This window comes from Calidris pugnax, unplaced genomic scaffold (assembly GCF_001431845.1).
Source record: "Calidris pugnax isolate Ruff unplaced genomic scaffold, ASM143184v1 scaffold18, whole genome shotgun sequence".
Classification (NCBI taxonomy): Eukaryota; Metazoa; Chordata; class Aves; order Charadriiformes; family Scolopacidae; genus Calidris; species Calidris pugnax.
In genome coordinates this window covers 5,404,450-5,431,324 of record NW_015090812.1, presented here as the reverse complement: position 1 = coordinate 5,431,324, position 26,875 = coordinate 5,404,450, and the positions used below count along the sequence as shown (strand labels likewise).

Genomic DNA, 26,875 nt, shown 5'->3' with positions numbered 1-26,875 from the left:
TTTTTCAGTATCTGTCTCTGAATCAGAAGATCTTAAGGCATGTTCACTGTGCAGGGATGGGGAAGGATAGAAAAGCACATTTCAGAATAAAAACTGTGTGGAAATACTTGCAAATTAAACGCCTCTTTTTACTTTCATCAGAGCTTTCCTTTTAAAAAAGAATCAATAAAGCTTCACAAGAGTAAACTGTGTGCGGTTGTTTTTCCTGCATCAACATCAGTGCCAATTAAATTCTGAACCCTAAATCTTTATTGTTTCCTATGAGCTGCTAACCAGAACGAACACTGTGATTTTCTGAGATCCCAGGCTGAGACTTGCTGTAACAGCAGTTAGTAAAAATATTCTTGTTTTGACTTGTCTGCTGAGCAAACTTGACATCGAAGCTACGCGGTGGAAAATAAATACATAATACCAAGATGTTAATTTTACAGAAACACTTAACTTTTGTGACCACAATTAACACTTCGGGGGGAAAAAAAGCCATTGACAGGTCTGCCTGGCTCCTGCTTCTGCACTGCTGCTCAGGCTCCCTCTCCGAGTGGTGGCTGGGCTCCTGCAGAAGCCAGGCGGCTGCTGACCCCAGGGGCTGCCTTCAAAGCAGCACGTGGGGAGGAAGGAGGGAGCAGGATGACAGGGAGTTAAATACAGCTGTAAAATGACATTGACTCCCAGCTTGGATCCAAAACAGAAGTCTAAGGGCAAACGGTTGCTGAGAACAGCTCATCCTCTCCTCTTCCCTCTCCCACCCTCAAGCCCTGGGGACACCTCTATGAGGAGGGCACCAGGACACCGTCAGTTTTGTGGGAGCAACATCCTCCCTTCACAAGCAGACAGGAAGGCAGAATTGGCCCTACATTTACAATGCTACAAGGTGTGTAAATTGGCCCTACATTTACAATGCTACAAGGTCTTTTTTTTTTTTAATAAAATAACCTGAAAAACAAGTTATCTTAAGGTGCATTTTGGGAATACAGCTAATTTTATTTTGCATAAACACTGCTTCATATCTTAGGGAATGGAGTTAGAGATCACAGAACAACCTTTGGAACACTGCACTCCTCCAAACCACCACGAGCCTCCTGATACAGAAGAATATTTTCACATTTATTCTATAACAGTGACATTTATGACTAATCTGGACAAAGAACTAAAAGAAAAATTACCCAATAAGTCATCGTTTTAACAGTGGTAGAACATGGATAGCACATTTATAGAAATTAGAAGTGTAAACAAGGTTTATTTATGATGGATATGAACATTAAACTTTCTAGTAATATCTAATTTAACAGTACACGTGAATTGCCAAGGAGTTAAAGAACAGAGTACAAAACTAACTTTTTTCCTTATTCTAACTGCATTGGACGAAGCTAGCCATGGTTCACAAATGGGGGAACTGAAGAACATAAGGAATTCAGAAAAAGCTTCAATAAAGGCCTGGAAGCATTTTTTTGGTCTATGAAACCAACCACAGTCAAAAGGATCCTTTTGGCTGAACAAGAAAGTCATCAAGGAAAGAAATTCAAGGGGAAGGACACAAATATCCCAAAGAACATGCAATTTTTTTTTTTTTACTATTACCATAATAATTTTTGGTTACATAGGTAACCAAATAATAATGTTGGTAATAATTTTTATTACATAAATAGAGAGACTCTAAACGGTCCTCAAACTCCAAGTCCATATTTATACAATAGAAGATGGGCCACTTCAGAGGGAAATCTTCAAGCTCGTTATACTGGGGTTGCAGGAGCACTGAGAGAAGGGCCTGCTGATGAGGCTTATTGCATGTTTCACATTTGGCACTACAGTACTTGGTGTTACTTTATTCCTTTACAACTGGTATACAACAGGTTTGAGTATTGACTGTAGTTTCTACTTGCTTGCATAGTGAACATGGGACTATTGAAGGAAACCCGTTTTGCTTCTACCAGATACATGGCAGAAGATGGTACCAGATGCAACGCTTAAGACTAAGTGTTTTGTACATACAAGGGCTTTACTATGATTTCTTTGTCATATTAGTTATGTTATTAGTTAACTAGTTATTATTTCGACTAATAGGTTGAAATTATTCTTTTTACCTCACCAAGGACAAGCCTTGCTTTGCTTTAACTTCCTCTAATTTCTCCTCTGTTTCTGTTAAAGTAGAACAAGCTGCCCTTAAGATAAATAAGAATGATCACACAACAGTTCATGTTGGTTTAACTAAATCAGATTAGAAGCATACTTTTCTTGTAAAACTATGTAGCGTTTTTGCAGATGGATCTAAGCTGTAAAACGTTATTTAAGCATTATTAAATTCTGTAAGTTTTTCTCATCACCACTCAGAAGCATTCATAAAGGTGACACAGGAGTTTTAAAATGGTCTGAGATTTTGAAGAACAAAATGGCAACCTCAAAAAAAGCCAGCCAACTATTGACCAAACCCAACCTGTTTCAAGGATAAAAATGCCTATCAAACCTTAATAACTAAGTAATAAATCCCTTTGAATCAATACATTCGGAACACTAATTCAAGATGATTAAAGAAGAAATAACATTAAGAATTAAAATGCAGAGCACATGATATGTAAACATCAAACACAAAATATTATTAATTGTTATATACTTCTCATGTATTTGCACTACACACATATTTCAAATGCAAATATTAATTTGGCGAGAAATACCTACTGTATATGCACACACTGAAACAGTTTGCTCAGCTATACTGCATCAGTGGTTATTTGACAAGTTATAGCATCACAAGCCGCTCATTTACATATTCAGCTATTCTGTCTAGTTTTTCCCTGTGAAGATGTTAATAAAACAACTGTTTTACAGATCTGTACTAACAGCTCCTCCTCTGAACCACAAGGATACTCATAGTTATGCAAATTCAGTGTATAAAGTATACCCCAACAAAGAGACACCAAAAATGTAACCCCACTTTCCTAAATCCTACAAAAGTATGATTTTGTTGAACTATGAAGTTAATACCAAGAACAACAATTTAGTTGATAGAAAAAAATTTCCATTTGATATTCATATAATAATCAGTGAAAATTCACCCTCTGTCTGAAAAGCTAACATGCAAGCATTGTACTCAGCAATTCCCTCCACACAGGGACAGTTTTCAAGTCTAATTCAACATACTTAGCACTCTGCATTGCAGAAAATAAGTATCAAGAGCATCATTTCACTGAATTTCACTGAAATCAGTGAAATAATTTAAAAGTTTCTGATTTACAGTATGTTTTTCTGCATTGTAAAGAGAAAACTGTATTTAGAAAAGTTGTCAGATAAACCATCTCGATTTTTTTTAAACAAGTAGAAATTAAGAAATTCTTAAAAGTTTTTTCATTAAAAACTGCAGAAGTCAATAAAACAGAAGATAAAGAGCAGAAATGATAAAACAATGAAAAAGAAAACATGTATGTGGACTAACAGAAAACAAAAGAAACAGAAGAAAACAAATTATTAAAAAGAAGAGAAAAAGAGAAATAGACATGGCTTACTAAACAAGCAAAATGACCTACAGAGGAGAAAATATACATGGGTGATTGTCAGATTTTGTAGGTCAAACCTGAACGATCTCGGATCTGACCTATAAACTGACACAAGGCAAAAGACACAAAATGAGAACTGAAATTGGATTTGCAGTGCTCTTCTGATACCAGTGTCTTGAGACAACAGATGCTTATTTCAGACTGCATGCTAAAATTATCCTCTTCTTCAAACAGTTTGCATTTATGTTTCAGAAGAAACATTTAAACTCTGAGTTCTATTGTTCTTCACTTCAAACTGATCTTAAGAGAAAAATGGAATAAAACACAATGCTAATGTACTCCTCTAAAGGGAAAACGATACCATTTTGGGTATTCAAAAGGCTTGTCTTACTGCTCACGTGGATTCTTTGCCTGGCTACTCTGCAGTGAGTTGAAACACACAGGAGGTGCACCTTTCACTTAACCTTTCACATATTTGTTCCCACTCAAGAAGAATTTTACGAGCTCTGCTTACAGAATTATTAAAAAAATGATGTTTCTGCTACAATGGAGAAGGTTTCCCAATGGTGTAACATCTGAAAATACTGGTTTGCACCAAAGGACTGATGCAGATCCAGTACATGTAGGATGGCATTGCACTAGTGTTTCCCTTCAAAAACACACTTCTGATCTTGGGCCTCCCACTTGTCTGATTTACTGTACTTGAGCTTGCATGATGGAGCGGTCTCAGAGGATGCAAACCAAATACCATTAGAACACCACCAAAACAGAAGATGCACAATTTTTAGATTTCAACTACTAAGAACCATTCAGTCCACAGGACCAGACTAGAAATGGTCGCTAGTAGAATGCCAGAAACATAAATAGTGTGGATGGTAGATCCTCACCACCAACTGGTTTTGTGTTCAGATGTCCTATTGCACTGCCCTTAAAGGGTAAAGACATCATCATGGCAATTCAAGCATCATCTCAGTCTACTACTCTTAGTTTATCAAAAAAGAATCTTCCATCTCACCCAGACCTCACAAAGTGCTATAGAGAATTTCCATATTTTTTTCATTGGCTTCATGAGACCCAAACTTGAAAGATCAATGTGGACCTGCCTGACTTGGCAGTTTACCTTTTGTATCAGAGAAAGAAATTTTACTTCACTGTTTGGTACTACAAAAATGTGTCCTCTTCCACTGTTGTGTCACTGCTTTTTGTGAACATTAGAGCTTCTCCATTTTGTTTGTCTGAGTCCTGGGCTAGGCTGCCCTGTGGTCATAGTTCTCAGCTGCAGTCTAGTCTTTCCTCTGCCAGCCCAATGTCAATGCAGAGAATAAAAAAAGAGCCAAGACCTTTTAAGCAGAGTGGGTGAAAGAGACTGTTAGTTATAGGTGAAATTGTCAACACACAAAACATTCCCCAGATTAATCTAAGCACTTCTTGCACTCCCCACTTTTGAATTATTCAGGAATAAGTCCTTCTTGTCTTAAAAGAGGAACTTTTTGTCGGTAAGTGCAAACAGGAGCTTATGCAAGACACAGAGGGGAGATGTTGAACTGAAATTCAGCTTAGGGTTACAGAGAAACTCAAATGGGACAAAGAGCTCACAATGCTTCTTAAGTAAGAATTACTGTTTTGGAGCTGTTGAGTTCAATAAGAACATCAGAAAATAAATTTGAGGTCTTTGTGTTCCTCCTGGGAGAAAATCACAGAGATATTTAGGGTGCTGCATACCGCCCTGATGCTGTGAAGGTAATTACTGAAATTATGTCAGTTCTTAGGAGTCATTATTCCTTTCTCCATTTCTCTTTGTTGGGGTTGGAGTAAGGCACGTACAGCTTTACTGCGTGACACCAGGCAGACAGACTTACTGCCATTTTATAAGTACAGATTTGTAGGAAGAGGCTCTCTCTTCCTTATAGACACATTATAGACAAATAGTTAGAGATCCTTGGTCTTTATGAATCTGCTTATATGAAGTACAGATTTAATATAGGAAGAGACCTGCTTACACTGCGCTCGCATGCTAGTGTGAGCATTGTACTCAGAAGGTCCTTAGATCAGGCAAGATGAACAGTTCTGCTGACTGCAGGTAACCACAGATTTCATTCAAGGTGACTGGATCTTGTGGCAGTTACCTCTTTTCTGGCGGATTTGATTTTGTCTTCCATTCTTTTTAAGCCTAGTTCGCTCCTACGCCTTTGTGTAACTACACTTTAAGCAGTTTGTCTCTACCATACCTGGAGAAGATTTAACTTGACAAACATCTCCAACCTGTTTTCATTCACTTCTTTCATTACTTCTACGTCCCTACAACAGTAGATGCAGTATCAAACAGCTTCTTGTGCCATGCATGCTCTGATGCTTCTCCAGTTGAAAACTGGGTGGTTTGATTTGTACATACATTAAGGAAGGAATTTTACACTGCAAGGTTATATCACTTCTGCTGTCCACCATCATCCCCACATATCTGCCAGCATTACTGCTTTCAAAACAAGCTAAGAATAAGTTCACTTTGGTCTGCTAATATAGGGGGGGGGAAATAAAGTAGATTCGAGGCTTGGTACAAACCCAAAAATTGTGATCAAACTATATAGTTAGTAAATTGTTTGTCTAAATCTTTCATGTATGATGAAAGATTATTATCATAATTCATTAGCAAATTACAGACTTTGTAATGCAGGCAGTCACAAATTTGGCTTTGTATCAATCATTTTAGACCAGCTGGGTAGAAATTAACACAACTCTAGGATACATAAAATGAAGTGCTCTTTCATTTTTAATTCACTGGAAACTTTGAAGGAAAGAAATGGAAGCTCTTTCAAAAATGTCAGTTTTCCCTGATTTTTGTAAATCACTCCATTTCACTGCAGAGGTATAGAGGCACACACACAGAGTAACTGCTCAATCAAACTAAATAAAATATAAAGTATACGTAAAAGAAAAAGCAGTGCAGTTTAAAAATCCCTTTCTCTCATTGTTTCTGAGGCAATCATACACGTCAGTGATCACCAGAACAATTATTAAACAAACACAAAAGCTAATAGCCTGGCTACTCACAAGATACAATATTGTCAAAATTCCTGCTCTGAGCTTTTTCAGTCTGCGGAGATGACCTTGTACAAAAATGCTTGTTTTCATTATGTCTACTTTGCCTAAGCTACAAGGCCACGTATAGTGACAGCTGCATTTGGGAGCAACTTAAAACAAATTTTATCTTAGTGGCACCTAATCCAGAGCCTGGTACAAGCAGCATGGAAAAGTCAGTGTCAAAATTAAACAATGAAGGCTTTTCTAGGAACAGATGCTTTTTGCCTGCAGCTGTAAAAACCTTAAAACAATCCTATACCCCACTGTCTGGTCACGCAACTATCACAAAGCAAGGCATAAATTTTGGCACTTATTGCAAATGTTTGCCAAGAGCTTCTATAACCCTTTTTAAAAACAGTAACAGGGATTTCTTGAGGGTGATTATGAGGCCATTTTATCCTTTAAATGAGTGCAAGGCTTTTTCAATTTATGCCCATGATTCTTGGTACAAAAACAAAAGCATAACTTTTGAAGTGCTTTCCACAGACATATAGGAACATAACTGAAAAATCATAAGAAAGGGGTTCACTAAAGAGACAGCACACTCTTTCACTAAGACGTTACGGACCAGACAGAGACAAACACTATTAATTCACGTTTGAAATGGCAAGTGAGTATTTTCTTTGCACAGCGATTACAAAGCGATGTAGTGCAGCACAATCATTACACCGCTAGGAACATAACTGAAAAATCATAAGAAAGGGGTTCACTAAAGAGACAGCACACTCTTTCACTAAGACGTTATGGACCAGACAGAGACAAACACTATTAATTCACGTTTGAAATGGCAAGTGAGTATTTTCTTTGCATAGCGATTACAAAGCGATGTAGGGCAGCACTATCATTACACCGCTGCTAAGATCCTGTTGACTGTTTTGGTGTCTTATCTCCACAATACTACATTAAATATCCTCATCACCTCAACTCTCCAAAAAATTTCCTCTTTCTATTGAATGAAAGCACTAATAAACTTTAAACCGAAATATAAACTCTTGGTGAAAAAACTTCTGTAAGTCAGTGAATAAAAGTAAATCATCAGTTCCCAATTAAGTGAGCAATTTACAATGTCAAGAATCTAGTTGTGCTCTATATGAACTGATGGGGTTTTAGATTAGCTTCTGTTGTGTATTTAAAAGTGATAGCACCAACATGATTTACATAAGTACAATATTTTCAAATATTTTCTCACCAAGCAAGCGCTCTAAAATTGTGAAGTGTTTCCTTTCTTACTCAAGTTAAAAAAAAAAAAAAAACTTTTCCAGAACAACAGTTCATTAGCACCTCACTATTTATAAGTATAATTGGGTTGTTTGATGAGAAAACATGAGAGAACACTGTGCCTACTATAATTTGCACAAATACAAATTTCATTGTTTGAAAACAAATCAGCAATTCAACGATTGTTGTTTTTTTTAAAATAAGTGTATATCATGCAATAACAGAAGTGATCATGTTATAGCTAACATAGGATAGAAAGGTTAAACCATGCTCTGGCACACGTTAATTTACAAGCTGTAAATTAATCTTTTTTAATTGTGAAAAATGATAAATTTAGTTTTTCATTTATGATTCAACTAAGTATAATTTATACAGACAGCCATGCTACACTATTTAGCTACAGAGTACTGCTTTCCCAGGAAGGAGGGACATAGCTGTTTAATATGTTCATAAAGCTGCTTAGGTTTTCTTGTCATTTCATGCTAACACCTTTTTAATAGCTAGCATTATGACAGAAGCCTTGCATAAAAATTCTCCACCCCGAAAGTAAAACACAGCAAATATTCAAAATCAGAATAGCAAGCGATGGTTTTAATTGCAGTTTTTAAAAAATTCAGGGTTTTAAATTAGGTCTTTATCCCCAAAATCCTTAGCATCCTTAAATTACACGAGCAAAGCCATTCAACTCAACATGATTACTTCTAAAATAAGGACAACTCACATGACTGAGCATTTATGGAGCCGAACCTATAACCAAAATTATAACAATGACTCCTCATTACTTTCAAATTCAAATAAATTGATCCTTATCCTTTGAGAGTTTCTCTCAAATCCAGCTACGCTTACGGATGGGGTGTAATAGAGACAGAGAACGAGAGAAAGGAAGAAGGGAGATATAAATATACACACAAAACTACAAGCGCTGACAAATCGAAAGCTAACAGATGTGTGACTTCTAATTAGTTATAATAATCTGTGCTTTGACGCTATTGGAACATGCCTCGCCTTCCCTTGGAAATCAAACAGCTTCCTTTGGAGTTTTAAACTCTTTGGGTGCTTCTAAATTTATTCAAGGAAAAAGCCTTGCTTTCAGCAAATTTTAGATATCTACAGTGATAACTTTATGAAAGGAAAATATTAAATTATAATTATCCTAAACAGACACAGTCTTGTGAAACTAACCCTACATTCATATGAAAATACAAAGCATTGACTATAATGAATTTGATTCATCCTTGGACACAAAGCTTTACCACAGTAAACTCAGTCAACTGTTGCTCTTGCTTTTATATTCATAGTACTTAAATAGCGCACTTTAAAACAAAAAAAACTCCAATTGGCTTTTCATACATCCACCCTCCCCAAAAATAACGCACTTGAAAAACCCAAATGATATGAAAAGGCTTCAAGGCCTCTTTTCTCCTTTTCACAGCACTTTTTTTTTTATTTCTGTTTGCAGTAATCTGCCTTTCACTTTCTCATTGCTACAGAACAAACGAGGAGGCTCAGCACTTTGAAAAGGGGGCTCAATGTGTAATGGGTCCACTAGAATTAATTTAGTTGCACCAAATCCATTGAGCAGTGAGGTTTTTTTCTCTTCTCAAATCATTTTGAGTCGGACGCAGCCCCCAGCCTTTGTAATTCTAGTAAAGCACTTAAAGTGCACAGTAGGTGTTCATCAGGACCATCTGGTCAAAAGCAAAACAAGCTGCTGATTTTGCCTTTGAATAGAATGAAGCAAGTGTGAATTAGTCTCTTCAATTAGCACTATTACAACCTGTCAAGTGCATATTGTAAAACAGGATTATTACAGTATTGGTCACCAGTGCAATTATTTACTCTCTGCCTTTTCTTGCATATAAAAATGTCCATGTTTACTAGTTTTTGATAACTGAAGATCGTTTCTTTAATGATATGCACGTCCAAACCCACCAAAACCAAATTACAGGTTATGAAACATATTCTGTCAGGAATATATTAAGCTTCATAATTAATAGACGAGTAAAAGAGTGCCCTTTCTTTAGCTCTTATTGCTGTTTCTGTTGCATAAATAGAAAAATAATGGTTCTATACGTTTATCAATACGATCTCTTTGAAACAGATCTTTACAGTCAGATATTAAGATATTTTAAGTGCCTAATAAAGCTATCACTTTTGAAGAGGTACATAAAAGGTATTTTCTCTTTATTTCCCAAGGAACTTCTTTCTCATATAATTCCAAACACATGACCATTTACGAAAAGTTTATCAAGGATTTCTTTCAGCAAATAATTTTCAGTTTAGCAATATGCTGGTTTTCTTTAAAAGAAAGGAAAAAAAAAAAAAACAATCACCAAATCAAGAAGTTGATTTAGCTTTATAAAAATAGATTTTTCTCTCCTTATTTAAAAAGTCAAAACCCAGCTCGCTGATCGGTACCCATTTACCACTGTAGAACACTGAGGCTTTCACAGCGATAGATGTTTAAATTATGTATACCGTTGTTAAGACTCACTATAAATTTAATATAATTTTGACATGACAGTTTCTTTAAAAAGCAAACAAAATATTCAAATTTCACAAAAATAATGTCTCAAGCACAATCAGTATAGCAAAACCATATTTTACTGGCTTCTCTGATACTATGAAAATAATTGAACAATAGTATAGAATGTTTGTACATCTCCTATTAAATATCAAAAAGTGCTAGTTACTGATTTTTATTTGCATAAGAATAGTTTTCAATGATATTAAAGCAAGATAAAAAAAACCCCTCAAAACAGAACAAAACTCCTTCTGAAACTGTTAATGTATATACCAGATTTGGATATGTCCATATTCTGATCTCTGGCAAATGTATTTTATAGTAATTACTTAGCTATAACATTAAAAAGAACATTATTTATATATACATTTCATATCCCCATGCCAATGTCTGACCTTTACTGTGGATGATCTTACCCAACAACAATTGGCTTGAAAATATTTTGAACAGATACCAAAAAATCAGATCTGAAAAAGGTACAAGACCTTCAGCTGGATTATTTTTCTGCATGCTGACAGCAATTAATCTGCTTAACCATATTACTATATTGCGTTAATTTAGGCCTTTTAAATAAGGTTTCTGCCCACGTGTTTATAAATGGTGGGTTTGTAACTTGTTTCACATTCGTCCACTTATTAAAAAAAAAAAGTTTTTAAAAATTCAGCACAAAGGACTTCAAACTGTCACTAGGGTCTGTCAACACAGAATTTATAGTTTATCTCAGCCCAAGCAGTTGTATGCACAAATAGTTCCTCCTCCTGCCTCGAGTGCTATTGGATACATTGCTTTTCATATTCCACCTTAGCCAGTAAGTCTATAGGGAACAAAGAACAAATATATTACCTATCACAGGTGACAGGGATGCTAAGCAGCAAACCTCCGATTAGGTTATTGGCTAAAGGAAGGGAATAAAGAGCAGATGCAGCTACACAGAGGCAGCCAGTATTTAGGGACTCATCTTCTTTGCATTGTTTGCACAGGTTTTATGTTTTACTAGGAATTATAGCGCCCGGTACATGCTTTACTTCATATTCTCAACTGGAATCTGCAGCAGTTACAAAATAAAAATCACCAGTCTACAAAGAGGCCTGAGGTTTCTGCATATTTAACTCCTCCACCCTTTAGCAGCCACAGCTTGTGTACACTGGATACCTCTGTAATCCTGCACACAGGAATCACAAAAAGGCTTCAAAGTCTATACCAACAGTAAAACAGACAAACGCAAACTCCTTGTTTTTAACAGTTACCCAGTTCGTTAAATTTTTTTTATTTTTTTTCGTATGCTACTGACTAAAACAACAGAAAGTGTGAAGCATGCTATTGTGACCAGAACTCAAATTCAGAAAGTTTTTCACAAATCCGTTTGTCTGCTCCAGAATGAGAACACAAACTTGCCTTCCACGAACCATTTAAATAATCTCCCCTTTGAAAAGGGCTGTCCTTCAGCTGCATCACGTAATATAACTACAACTTGCAAAAATGAAAAGTAGAAATGTTTATTTCTAACCGAGAACAAGTTCGTAAGCATCGACAGAAAACAAATTACGTTGAACGTGGCAATGCCTTGTAGTAATTTAGCACAAAGCTTCTCAAATCAAAATTTAAAAATTCTCTCACTCCAATTGCGGATAACCTCTACAAATTATCTTGGCAGCATAAAGAGCAAGTATTCAGACAGAAAACTCCGTTTAGTCTTGGAAGTATTAGGAGTTCAATTTGTTAGAATTGTCCTTATTTAACTATATAATACATTGGAAATGTATTGAAATGTATTAATTTGCAGTCTCCAAACTGGCACAAAACCTAACTAATTTCCACTTTAAAATGCGGATCATGGAAAAAAGTAATCATGATATTTCCCAGAACAGTATCTGCCCAGAATTAATTTAATACTGCAATTTTACAAGAACAAACAGATGTCAGAAACCTGTGACACAGATTAATTTGCAATTTAGGCCAACATGTTATCATTAACTTTCCAAGTTAACAACTCCCCTGCCCAACTCACAATAAAAATCCAATAGCCAGAATTTTGCACAAGTTCAGTTTAATTTTTATTTCATTTCTGAAGATTCCCTATAGTCTCCTAACCCCACATCAATATAATTGAATGTAACTTATATTTTTTAAAGTGAGAAATTAAATCTTAATCTGTAAACAGTTGAAGATGTAGATAAAGCATAATAAAAAAAAAAAAAAGAAACACGCATTTTCAAGTACCATCCAAAATCCAACTATTGAATTAATATACAAAAAATTGTGGAAGCAGACATGGGTACTACGGCTTCGGCTTCTCAGAGAATTTTCTGCCAGATTGTTTCCCCATTAAACAGCAGGATTTCTTTGAAATAACAATTCATCCATATATCATTTACTATTAAACATGCGTTCTAAACAATTAAAGATAAATAACAGAGAACTGAAGCAACAGTAGTTTAGTAAAAGCACAGTTCAGAGCTCACTGTATTCTGCATTTAATCTATTGCAAAATATTTGTGACAGTTTTGAAAGGGTAGTGGAGTTGGGGTTTTGGTGTGGTGGGGTGTTGGGGTTTTTTTTGAGACACTTGGAAAAAATATCCATTCCTTAAAATTCATGACGCTAATAATAACAACAAAATACACAACTCTCCCTGGAGAGACAGTTGCACCCAACTGTGGCAAGCAGTAGAACATTTATAGAATTTTAAATATTTCTTTTAATAATTGATGTAGTCATTTTGAATCTTTCTGCATAGGATATAACGTGTGAGTAGATTGCATTAACACTGCTTAAACATTTCAACTTGTCAGTATGGCCAAGTCGATTTCTGAAATATTTGCAGTATTTTCCCATCGAAACAGTAATAAAGGTAGAATAAATATATGCCACTGCTTTATAATCACTGAACATTAATGAATATTTTATGTCTTTTTAAATCTCCCTGTTTAATTTAAAAGGGTGAAATTAAGTCTCCTCCCTGCAATATGCCAATTATCTGTAAATCAAACAATAACTTGGCCATTATACTCCTTTTTGTTAATATACCAGAAGCTAATTTGAAAACCCTGAACGGCATTTTTAGGTAATAATTGAATAGTCCTTCCTGCCCTCTTGTGGTTGGCAACTGCAACTCGCATAGAGCTTTTCCACGATTACAAAAATATACCAGAAGGAAAGTAAACTATTAATTTGTTAAAGTGTGAACAAGAAGAGTGAAGAAAAAAAAAAAAAAAAATCTAACAGTCCCTTGAGAGGAGAGAGACATGGGAGAGAAGAGACAAAAGATACCACCAATTCCTCCAATTGCACAGACTAACTAGATTCATCAATCATTTGTTACAATGTTCACTCTATGCTAAAAGAAGAAAAAAAAATTAAATTAAAAAGTCATTAGGGAGTTAACATACAAAAGAGTGGTTGTTTTCTATAATTAGACAAATGTTCACCAACCCTTTTACCTCAGCCAAATCCCCAGTGACTCCCTCGAGACTGTGCACAGACAGAATATTCACCTGTTCAGCATCAGCTGCACAAGAAGGTCCTGAGTTCTCTTTTCATTTTAGAAAAGAGACTGTCTTCCAAATTTTAAACACTATATTGGATGTAATACTTAGATACATGACAGGAAGGCAAAGAAATGTTTGATGCTCATGCTGATTATGGGGCAGTAGGTTTTTTTATTTTTATTGTTTAAACAGTGAAAATCATAAGTGACTTTTAAGTTGACTTTATATGTTAACATGTTGACTGTAACCTGCCATTACCAACAAACAGGAAAACTTCAGTGCACGTAAAGGCAGCTGAGATTCCCATGCACTGTCACAGCTTTCTGGTTCCTTTAAGCCAGGTAAGACTCACCAGCAAAGTAATAAGTGATATAGCATAGATTTAAAAAAAAAAATAAAAAATAATCAAACAGACAATATGAACGTATGTGTTTTCTTTTAGAATCTCGCCATTTAAAAATTAAAAACAAATAGTCTGATCATTTATTTCCATAAATATTTGAATCATTTTTAATTGTAAAGAGTGAGAGCTTCGCCCCTCCAAAACTGATGCAACTCTATTTGTTTATATTATTAAAAAAAAAAAACCCAATACTTACTATAATTGGTTTAAAAAAGTAAAGTAGAAAGCAAACTTTCACTCAATGGAAAGATCAGAATTTAGATCTTAAGAATAACAGGATTCACAATGAAAACAGATAATGATCACTTTTCATTGTTGTAGGAAATACTTCTCCTATAGCTAATATTACAGAACTTAAAATAATTTGTTCTACAATGTCAGCATGTGACATGAAAAAACTTCAATAAAATCTGTTTAACCCTAAAAGACTGAGAGAAGCGTCAGACCAATAGCAAACATACATTTAATTTGAAAAGCAAACATTTAATCTTAATATTTTGTCATGTGGATTCTGAGGATTCACATCTGTAGATTGTTTATGAAGTTTCCAGAAGTTAGTGGGTTATATGGAAAACAACATCCAAAACAGCTGGCATTAGGAACACCATGGAGCATCAGACAAAAGCCTTTGGCTTTAGAAAGGAGTTTTTAAAATACGCAAGGACTGCTTGTACTAATTTCAGAGGGTGCAGAGTCACGTTAGAGATAGTTGTTACTACAGGACTGAATTCTGAGGAAGCTCTCTCCAACATCACCCCTTGCTGGCCGTCGCACAGAACGGCAGTGACGCCCATCACACACACAACTGTTTGGCTCCCAGGGCAGTAAGAATTACAGCGCTACGACAGCCACCAGTAATGGTAGAGGTGCCTACAAAATGGAGATGGAGCTGGTTGAAAGGAAGGATGATGGAGGGACTTCAAGGGGCTTAAAGACAAAATGTCATTTGAATAACTGCCTTTCCTCATCACTCTTGAATAAATCAGTAAACACTTTTCGTATATTTTGCTACTACAATGGAAAAAAACCCCACATCTTTTCTGTATAATTTAATAGAAAACCCTTTTTTTCCACAACTTTTTTAATCAAATTACAGAGATTTTGATGATCTGGTTGATTAAACTAAAAAAACAGACGAATAAAATAAAGGAATATCCATCAAGACCATGTAAACCTTCTTTAACAGAGCTGGCATTAGCTATAATGAGCTACATTTATTCCTCAGCTGTGAAACAGCACTCACCTCCTGAATGGTACTGCTTCCTGAGAAGTTGAGGTTGTACTCCCGCTGGACTTCTCGATGGGTGACGATCAGCATGAAGTTTTGATTTAATGACTCCTGCAGGGCCCTGAAATGGTTGAAAGAAAAACAAGAAAATCAGGGATAAGCATGTTATAGCTTGTTTTACAGTTAGATGCAAAAACCCCAGGGTACCCTAAACTCTACATGGACAAGTCCAGGCACAACATTATCATCTCTCTTTTCACTCTTAAATGCAAGGAAGCATGCTGAGAATGACCAAAGGCCATTCCTGAACTCCTTCCTTAATAAGGTGGCTGCAGCCTTTAAAGCTCTTCTAAATGTTAAGTATTCTCAAAATGGAGAGAGTCACATTATCTTCACAAACATCAGGTATATTTAGCACTCATAATGCCATTAATACCAGGCTTGTAAGCGTATTGATAACCAGACAAAATATCAAGCTACAATGCACATTAAAAACGGATGGTAAGTAGAACAAGGCAACACATGCTCTCGCTTCTCTTGGGTTACCTGAAGCATAAACCAAACGGAAATTCTTCCGCTTAGTTTCACTCAAAGCACATAAACCCGGCTAATTAGAACTGGAAAACTAACCACAGCAAAATATCTCATGTGGGGATTGAGCGTTCAGAAAAGTTAGTTCTGCTCAAATTGTTTTAAATGTATGTTAAAACACCTTTAATCATATGAATTACAAAGAAAATAATCTTAAGATACAGATTAAACAGGCCAACTATACATTCATGTTGCCACAAACTTGGTTTTTTGTGATTTTCCTGGTAACAAAGCATCTGGATGTTAAAAAGGCATCCTGTTTGCTTAACTAGGTACAAAATTATGCAGCTATCTACTTTTCAAAACAGAAGGCAGGACTTCTGCTACAGACACAGCAATTACAGCTGTGCACAATCTCATCTAGGCTACAAAACTGCAGCAACGTTGTAACATAACTTGGACTGCTAAACAATATTTATGCAGATTTGACCTGTTCAGGGGCATATAATATTGGGCTTATTTGATTCCTTTTTTTCTTATCACACGCTCTTAAAAGAATGCCAGACTGGGGTTTTTTCCTTCACATCTTCACTGTTCCATGACGTTCCATTGCAACGTGCCATTCCTCTCAAGAATAAAGGACAAATAGTATATGCAGATGAGTACAGCTGTATCTTAAGATACAAGAAGGCAAGAAGGACTGCAAGATTATTTGAGTCCTGATTTGTTAGTTTTAACTTCTACTGGAATTACTGAGCAGCAGTTTTGCTGCTCGGATGGTAGTGAACCCATGCAATACTCACTGGATGCTTTAGCAAGAGATGCACAGTTTGCTTTAGCATCTCGAGAAAAGTTACCTTACAAAAATATCTTCACTCAGCAACTTAATTTGGATTCTGTGACATCTTAAACATAATAATCACATACTACAAAACAAAATCATGAAGTGCTATTTCTCGTCTTTTATGGCTTTATAATATGGAAGATAAATATTGTCAATGCTAAGTGTGACCTAGTGTATGAGAGACACTACAGCTGTAACTGAAGTCAGTCATCTAACAAAGTTAGCTGCACTTGTCACAAAATCTTGTAAGGAAAGAGCCCAAAAAATTTAAAATACTTAACAGTCCTTCAGAAGAGATGGAAAGAAAAAAAAAAAAAAAGTCCTGAAAAGCTGTATGCCTATTTTCAAAGGTAATTCTAATTTGATTGTTAACAATAAGTTTTGCATCTCCGCAGCCATATTGTCTTTTGGCAAATGTTCAGTAGCAACTAAAATATCCTGCTGTGCTTTTTCAGATTCTGATTTTTTTTATTTGTTTTCAGCAAATACTGGAGGCGAATGACATACTTAATTGCTCTGAAAACATTAATTGCAGCATATGTGAATGGCTCTGGATTCCACACACAATCACACAAGGCTCCATTATAGCTATTTTTGACTCTTATCTGAAAATCTGTAAATGCTAACCAATAACATGATTCACATTTTCATTCTGTAATTGATGTAAACATAGAATGAACCAGGCTAGGTCGATCAAATCCTCAGTCTCTCAAGGTATGCGTGATAGACACACTTCAACACTATCCAAAATAGAGCATGCCAATTAAAAGCAGCTGTTCATGGGAAAGGTTTCCCACTTCTCTATTTCATCTGGGTGTGACAGCAGCGAGTATTTGGAAAAGGAAAAGAATACTCTTCAAACACAGTTAATTTAAATTAAGTGCCTTAAAATTAAAAGCCTCAAATTTTGAGGTAACTAACAATTTTGACACCTCTACTTTTCGGATTTCCAAACAACACAAGCTGAATGTTGTTAACAAGCAAGTTCTCTGTACATATTCATAGCCAAATAGAGTCAAAGAGGAGACTGAAAATTAGGCTGGTTAAAAAAAAAATATTGAAAAAAATTAGGAAAAAAAAAGGTTTTGAAAGTATTCACTGTTAAAGTGCAAGGTTGATAATTCACCTTCAGAAAAATAATATAATGAGGAATATTACTTTTGGTTACACAAAAATACAGTGGTCAACTGATCGGATCCTGTGAACTCCTACATCAAAATTTCATATGGTCTGACAGCCATATGACCTGGACCATATGTACGTTCCAAGGCCAATGGGAAGAGGAACTGATGGTTCATCTGATGGGCTGTTTGTGCCAAGGACTTCCTACGGGTATCAACGCTCCTCCGTGGCACAGGGGGCGATTTGACCACGCAGCTGGACAGCCAGCGATGTCAGCCCCCTCCCATATTCATTTCCTCCAGCAACTAGGGATGTAGACTACCCCAAATTATTTGTGCCAATAGAACTCAGCTTCCAAAACATACCTTGCCTTACCATTACCTTTTCCACCATTAAGGTTATGATCAAATGTACAAAATAAGTGTATTTAAAGGAGACTTCCCATTGACAGTAAGCTGAAGCTTACTTTTCTTTCTTTTTAGGTGCACATTAACTGCAGTGAGAAGACTGACTTTGAACGCAATGCACATGGCTACAATTTTGGTTTCAGTGTTTGCAGCAGTTTAATTTTCCTGCACATGTTATCAGTTGACTACAATCTTCGAAATGAAACATTTGCATTAAAAGAAAAATTTTTAAAAAGGGGAAAAAATAAATCAGGGCCAAACCCCAGATCCTATTAAAGTCAAGACAGGTTTTCTTTTTGCCTTCTTTTTTCCATCAGTGCTAACAGAATTTAATTAATCTGAGAATTAATTAGTGGGAAAAGAAAACCAAATTCTAGAAACAGGACTAAACTAGGCCACTCTTATCAGCACCATTTCCCCCCTACTGCAAACCCTGGCTTTCAAAAGGATTTGCTGATAGGTTTCATACTGCCATGACATTATTTTTTTTTCCTCAGCTGAATGATTATACATTCGCTATTCAGCACAGGAGGCAAGGGAACTCGATGGGATTTTTTGGGCACCAATCTTCCATTAGAGGAACTCTGCCTACACCCAAAAAGAGAAGTCTAAGAATAGACAAAAGAAAATAGACCTGAGCACAGTCATCGCTCTGACCAGCTCTAGCAAGAGAGACCAGCTCAGGATTTCATATGGATTGCCTATATAGTATCAGTTATCAGCACTATCACAATGCACAGAAACCTCAGCCATGGAACCAGGATTCAGTTGGGGTTGAAACTCTACAATATGCAAACAAAAATGTTTCTCTTTGAAACTTAAATTTCAAGCAATGGAAGTTGCGAGAATTTTTTTTCCCACTAAACTCAAAATATAAAACTCAATTAAGAGTCTGGAAAGAGTTTATTCACTAGCTACTCCATCCAAATTCCAATACAGTACAATTTATAAACCAGAAGTCTAATAAACTAAGACTAGAAAATATCTAGCCAAAAAATGTGTAAGTGCAAATAATGCTAATCTTAGGGGAAAGCAACTGTTCAATGAATCTATGCAACACTGAAGAAGGTGGTATTAGTATTTTATAACAATAATTTTCATCTATATCATATAAAAATATAATAAATCGATATTTATTATATTTTAAGCTTCCAGTTTTACTGCTTTTCTATTGTTCTGTAACAATATATAAAACAGATTGAGTTTATCTATTGTTAAGTGACTGCCTTAATGCTTTGTTTTTTGATGTAATACTTTGATTAAGGATATACTTCTGGTTTCAAACCTTTAAATATTACTAAAATTTCAAAGAAAAAAAGCTATTAAAAGCAATGATCAGCAAACACTCCCTTTCATTTCAGTTCTGTAAGTTTTTACAAAATACATTCAGTATTTCCTATTAGGCAATATCTTTCTTAGTGACATGGAGATTTCCCCCAAAATCTCTGAATTTTATATAAATAGGTATGACACAAGGTAATTAACATTTCCATTTTAAACTTACAGATTTATACAAGCTCATGTCAACAGAAGTCCAAATTTACTGTAATTACAGATTATTTACATTAAAACAAAATAAGAAATCAGTATGTAAATGTAATGTTTGTTGTAGCTAATGCAGCAGGAGGTGGTAGATTAGGTTCAAACAGCAATCAGTTAGCAAATCTGGCTAACATGTAAATGAGCAGAAGCCCTTTTGTTTACATTCTATTGCATTTTAAACTTCAGGATTTTTAAACTGTCTCATGAGCAGATGTGAAAATAAAACATTAATCTTACCATTCTTATTGAAGCTTTCAAAGTAACTAAAGCAAGGCACTGCTCCTGTCCAGCTAAACAGACAATACTAATAATTGGAGTTGCAGGTTACATCGTTCTTAATTAACACTCTGCTACAGTTGATAGCGTACAACAGGACACCATGCCACAGTCACCACTCCTCTGCAACAATCACACAGCAATGTATGGATTCATCACCCAAAAGATGGGGGGGGATTTATTCCTATAGACACAGCTGATTACATCTCTTAAAAAAATTACAATCACTTAGCAAAAATACATTATTTGTAGTAATCACAAAGGTGAACACCTGGTCAAATAGTTTTTAACTGTTTTGGACTTCCCAGTGATTCATCAGCTATAATAAAGTATCTAAGACTTTTGGCTATTTAGCAAAAAAGAATAAACATGAAATACATTAGATCCATTGAATTGACAACTGAAGAAAAAAAAAAAAGAGAGAAAAAGTGCCTCCTAGAACACACAAGATCAGAAGGAGAGACATCAGGATGACTGAGCTCCATGGCCAGACTCACACACCTACACTTTTGACACTCCATTGCATTCTCCAAAACCTTTTCTGTGAACTGGGTATTGCCAGATTTGTTGCCCCGAGGCAACAAAGGGAAGGAAAGTCACTCTGAGGAAGTGAAGAATCTAATCTGACCAAGCCAGTGCAAGGGATCTCTCCTCCCCTTGGACAATTAAATGATGGACATTCTCTGGCACCTTCCTTTTTAAGGCTGCTTTCCAAAGGAAGTCATGTTTTCCTCACACACCCGTCCCATCTGGTAACTTTTGAACATACTCAATAGATTCAAGGATGCCTAACAGCATTATTAAGGTCTCAGAGATTGGGTGTAGATCAACAGCTGGGTAGAGGAAAAGGACCCAAATTAGAACCCTCCTTAGTAAAAGGCTGCAGTAGAAGCATAGTATTTTTAAACTCCATCCAGCCAACTTCTAGCCAATGAATTACAGAACTACCTACAGCATGTGATGTCTCCTCTTCTTCAATGTTACCTGACTACCAGCTGGAGAACAGAGGAGAGGCAGGGTAAGCTGACTTGATTGCCCAGAGAAGCTGTGGATCCCCCATCCCTGGAGGTGTTCAAGACCAGACTGGATGGGGCTTTGAGCGACCTGGCCTAGTGGGAGTTGTCCCTGCCCAGGGCAGGGGGTTAGAACTAGATGATCTTTAAGGTCTCTTCTAACCATTCTATGATTCTATAACTCTATGCAGGGGAAAAAAGTCACACAGGTTCTACAAAATAAATGGGAAGAACTGGAGGCAGTGTCAGAGGTAGGGGAGATCATGGAAAGCACAGAGGGAGAAGGCTGAGTTACTGCAGCCACTGGGATGAGGCCGGAATTCACTAGAAATCAGGTTTCATTACATCCCCAGCTCATAGAACACATTGTTATTGTTCTGGATATCGTGCATGGAAAAGGAGGGCTTTGCCAGCTGAAATTGTGGAAGCAGGGCATGTAACCCTACAGGTGGTATTTGACATTTAAATTTAATCTTTACACCTCAATTTACTAGCATGTGGTAGTAATTCACTGGGTTTCTGTCACCCATAAAAGCTTTAGATATGCCACTGAGGAACGAAGATACCCTCGGAGATTTTTGCTTGTTTAAACTGCATGATCACTTTGCCATCACGTTTAGATGCCAGTTTTAAGTCAGTTCTGGGTTAAGCCCATTCAGTCTGTCACAATCAACTTCAATGCCTACATATCAGTATGTTGGAAAAGGATGTTTCTGACACCATTCTCCCCCAGTGTCAAAAACGGGCACAGATTGGAGTTTATAGAGCTGTGACCAGATTGCTCCTTTTAAGAAGGGCACACACATAAAATATCATGTACTGAAGTCTCAGGCTTTTCAAATATCACTTTCTGGAGATATTCAAATCACGACTATTTATCTGTAGTTCAAAATAGAAGGCATTTGAAGAAAGCAACGGATGAACTCACAAAGTAAGCGGCAAAGTTCCTCAACATCCATTAATAACAGATGTGAGCATCATGCTTTTAAAAATTGTGGGTAACAAACTAATCTGAATAATAACTGACCTAACAGTAGGCAGTAAACAGTGTAACTGGGTTTGGTACATTGCTTCAATTAGATGTGTTTTGATCTGCATTGATGCTCTAATTGGAGGCAAGCCTCCCCTTTCATCTAGAATTTATGACTTCAGGGAGATGATCTAGCCTTCAAATTATCCATGTTTAAGTAGCCACTAATTAATCATCATTTGCTATCCCAAAGCTACCAACATTATTTTAAAAATATCCAGAACTAATCTCCACTATGAAACAAGTCTAAACTGCAAAGGTAACAACCACTTTGACTTTACTAGCAAGTAAAGTTCTTTTAAACTATTCATCCAATAAAAAAGCCTAAGAACTGTTTTTACACAGTTTGTTGTTGTATAGTTTATTGCAGTTGCAATAAACGATTTTTCAGACCTCAGTTTTCTTTCCTTACAATACACGGAGACATCTGGATAGAAAATTTTGAAATTGGAAATGGATTGTTAAAAATCCCAAACAATTTGTATTTACAGTGGTTTTCCACAGTATTTTCTGTGTCCTTCAATTAGCTGCTTATTTACAATGGCCTATTGTCCTCACACACAACTACAGCTCCCGTAAGCACATACAGTTCACATCACAGCTCACCACCACTCCGCTCCCTCCGTTCCAGTCCCACTATTCCCCCTCTTAATGCTTCTTTCTTTATTATTATTATTTTTATAATTTATATCCGCATTCCTATTTCCTTCCAAGACTACACGGTTACGTGCACAAGTACCTTTTAGTAATTTATTAAGTACTTTTAGTCAATAGGAAACCAGTTAACTTATTTCCATGGATTGCCAAAAAATTTCCTCCATCAGTAATATGACTGCATTTGTAGAATATTCTATATCGGCCACAACAGCAGAAAAACAACTCCCTCTTCAGACAACTTGAAGGCACTCTAGTCTAACCATCCCGCAATGTGAGCAATTCCAAACACAACCCTCCCGCTCACTTGCTGCTCTTCCAGCCTCAGTTACTGCGCGCCCTCTAGTGGCTACCGAATAAAATTCATATTTTCCTGGTAAAGAACACATCGGGGTCTGCCTTTGAAGAAGGGAAGGGCAGGAAAGAAATCAAAGCAAAGTAATCAAAGTAATCGCAAATTACTTTATAACAGTAAAGATTCTATTTACCATAAAATAACATTTCCTTTTCAAACCTTACCAATATTCACTGACATACGAACACTCACCATTTAAATTTCTGAGTATTCAAACCAGTAATAAAAGCTACCCTGCTCTGTTGGAGAAACCTGTTTATTTTGCCTACCTATGTGCATTTTAAAAGTCTAAGACGACAAGATAAAGTAATGTTACAAACATTTCAGAAAGAAAATTCTGATCTGCTGACAATGACTTATAAAAGTTTACATTAAACGAACTAACGTAACACAGTAACTTATGAAAGGCCAGCTCTTAGTTCCACAGAGACTAATTTTTTGTTAAAGTCACTGCGTCTGGGAGGTGTAAAACTGTGTATGTACATAAGTGGTTCATGTACCACACCAAGGCTTTAAAAAAATTAACAACCTTCTTTTCAATAATGAGTTGCTGAATATCATCCCAACACTTACTAGAGCAGTGAAAAGACTTTGAGACAACCTTCTTTTCAATAATGAGTTGCTGAACTGCTTCATCCCAAAACTTACTAGAGCAGTGAAAAGACTTTGTATTTACTGACTGCAGATTCCTGCAAGGACACGAAGCTTCATAAAAACCATACAAAACCAAGTTGTACAAGTAGAACTTATGGCCAAAAGACTTACCCAGAATGACTTGAAGAAGGAGGAGGCAGGTCAGGTGTTAGAACATAAAGACTATTATTTTTTGGCAAGTGTAGAGTTTTTAAAACAGTCTGAGGGGAGAAAAATTATTATAAATATAAAACATTCACCAATTTTAACATATTATTTTATTTCTTTTAGTTATCGATACTTATTTACAATACTACCAAATATTTTGGTTTGAGATATACATACTGTTAACTTCCTAACATCCTTTTTGTAGGTAGGCCATATTATATATGAAAACAACATAAACTGAAATGATTTTTCCTGATTTTTTTTGCAATATTTTCATTTAGGAGTTCCTTGTACGCCACCCAAAATATCTGACACTGTTTGAAACTCACAATTCTTGCACTGTAATCCCCACCCACAGATGCTCAGTTTGAAACTCTGAATTTCAGAATTAACTGAAAAAACAGTTGAAAACTTACACTATCATCTACATCTCCAGTCTTCCACCCTTTTAACAGCATTTTAGATGCAGGAATCTGAAGTTCATTTTCTAGAATGTGTTTGATATCTCCTAAAAAGAAAACAAAAGAAAATATATAAAATATAAACACTTACTACTTTATTTCAAATAGTGCTGAGTTATAGTTAAATGAGAGCAAAGATGAATTTACTATGAAAACCATATTTAATCTAGTTACTGTTGTGACACACACTTCAAACAGTAAAGGACAAACGAAGCTAAAATAAATAAATAAATTTTAAAAATCACATAAAGCATGAATGATTGGAGAATCACATAAGGAGATGATGATTTGGACGTCTAATTGACTAGTTCTACACCGTGTATGCTAGACACACACATTTGCAGGGGCATGCTGTCTGGAGCAGTGGACCTTCTCAGCAATGAAGAGGGAGCATATTTTTGATACCCAATTCCATCATCAATAAAGCTAAAGAACTGGAGTGTTCATACAATTTAACTGGTCTGACAGTTTTTTCAACATTTTGTACATTTCGATGCTCTCCTTTTCCTGTAGTTACTACAGTCACAACATAACTCAGGCTGGAGGGTACTTCAGGAGCATATCTAGCCCAAGCTGAGCTCAAAGGTCTAATTAAACCAGTTTAGTCAAGGATTTGTTTAGCTGACTCACGAACGCCTCTAAGTTTGACAACTTCTCCGGCCTACCTGTTCCAGTACTTCACCACTTTCACAATTGAAAAAAACCCAAACGAGTAAATCCATGTATCTAATAGGAATTTTTGATGTTGCAAATTGTGTCCACTGCCTCTGATCTAATTATCATGCACCTCCAAGAAGAGTCTGGCTCCATCTTCGCTGTGTCCTCCCAGCAGACAGTTGCAGTCAGAGGTAAGGTCTCCACCTTTCCTCTTCTCTTCCTCAGGTTGAGCAAATGCAGTTCTCCGTGCCTCTCCTTCTGTGCTGCCATGTGCTCCAGTCCCCTGATGATCTTGCTGGCCTCATTGCAGAATGTCTCACAAGTGCTGAATAGAGGGGATTAATTATTTCCCTGGATACATCAGTTACACTCTTGCTATCAGTCCAGGATGTGGTTGACCACCTTCACTGTAGGGGTGTTCTGGTGATGCACTCCTAGATACCTTTTTTCACAAAGCTGCTTTCTAGCTTGTCAGCCCTCAGGCAGTTATCAGACAGGATAACACACAGTTACCCTCTCCCAGACGCCAAACTTCAACTTTGCTTTCTCTGGACTTCATTAAACTCCTGTCAGCCCATTTCTCCAGGCTGTCCAGGGCCCTCTAAACAGCAGCAGCCCTGTCCTCCAGAATATCAGCCACTTTCTCTGGGCTGGGATTCATTGTGAACTTGCCAAGAGCACTCACCTTAACAACCAGGTTTTCGATGAAGATGTTAAGCAACAATGGCCACAGGACCAATCTCTGAGGGACATCCCTAAACCAGTTACTGTTCACCAGCCAGACTTTGAGCCCAGCAGTCCAGGCAATTATCTACCTACATTATCAGTCCACTTTTCTTAACAATACAACTGTAAGAATACTAGAGCAGAGTATGTCAAAAGCCTTACTAAACTCAAAGTGACATCCACCATTCTCCCCTTGTTCACAGGGCCCGCCATCAAATCATAAAAGGCAAATAATGTTGGTTAGGCACAATTTGCCCTTAGCCCATCCATGCTGGCTCTTCCAAATCACCTTCTTTTCCTTCCTGTGCTCAAAAAGAGCTTTCAGAAATATTTTCATCATAGTCTTCCCACGGACCAGGTTCAGCAATCACCACTGAACAGTAGGCTCACATTTTCCTTAGCCCTTCTTTTCACACCGATGCAGAAGCCCTTCATGGTTTACAGAAGCCCTTCTAATCCCTCAGTGGTTTCAGATGCACTTGACCCAAGTCTTACTTAACTCCAAAACTGCACACTCTGGCAACAACTCTGTCTTCCCTCCTGGGTAGCCCCATCACTACCTTCCACCTTTTGTGTACTTTCTTTTTGCATTTATCTTAGTCATAAATTCTTTGTTCTTTTGTGCTGGTCTTCTGCCATGCTTGCTTCTCTTTCTGCATGTTGGAAGGGACTGTTCTTGTCCTTTGAAGAGGTTGTTCCTGAAGATCAACCAGCTCTCTTGGGCCCCTTTGCCCTCACAGAAGTCTCTCATGGGAACATGCCAAGCAGATCCCTGAAAAAGCCAAAAATCTTCTTTCCTGAAGTTCACAGTTGAAATTCTACTATTTGCCTTCTCTCAAAGGCTACTATTGTACTTCTCTAAACACAAGGCTGCCCTCAATCTTCATATACCAAGATACAGACAAAAGTTCTACACTGACTGCTTCTGCCCTACAGATTAATCGTTTATATATGAAAGTTGATAAGAAAAAAGCAAAATACTAAGGCTGCAAAATTCTGATTTGATCAGGCTTTTATATCTGCTTTGCA

General features: G+C 36.5%; 1 protein-coding gene across 1 annotated transcript in view; it reads right to left on the bottom strand.

Moving 5' to 3' along the window:
* The window catches only part of FAF1 (Fas (TNFRSF6) associated factor 1), a 170,113-nt gene that overhangs the window by 103,021 nt on the left and 40,217 nt on the right, over window positions 1-26,875 (bottom strand). The window contains exons 5-7 of the mRNA XM_014939409.1: window positions 24,419-24,510; window positions 23,967-24,055; window positions 15,443-15,548 (exon numbers count right to left, since the gene is read on the bottom strand). Coding sequence (XP_014794895.1) covers window positions 15,443-15,548; window positions 23,967-24,055; window positions 24,419-24,510 — 287 coding nt within the window. The remainder of the gene's footprint in view (window positions 1-15,442; window positions 15,549-23,966; window positions 24,056-24,418; window positions 24,511-26,875) is intronic.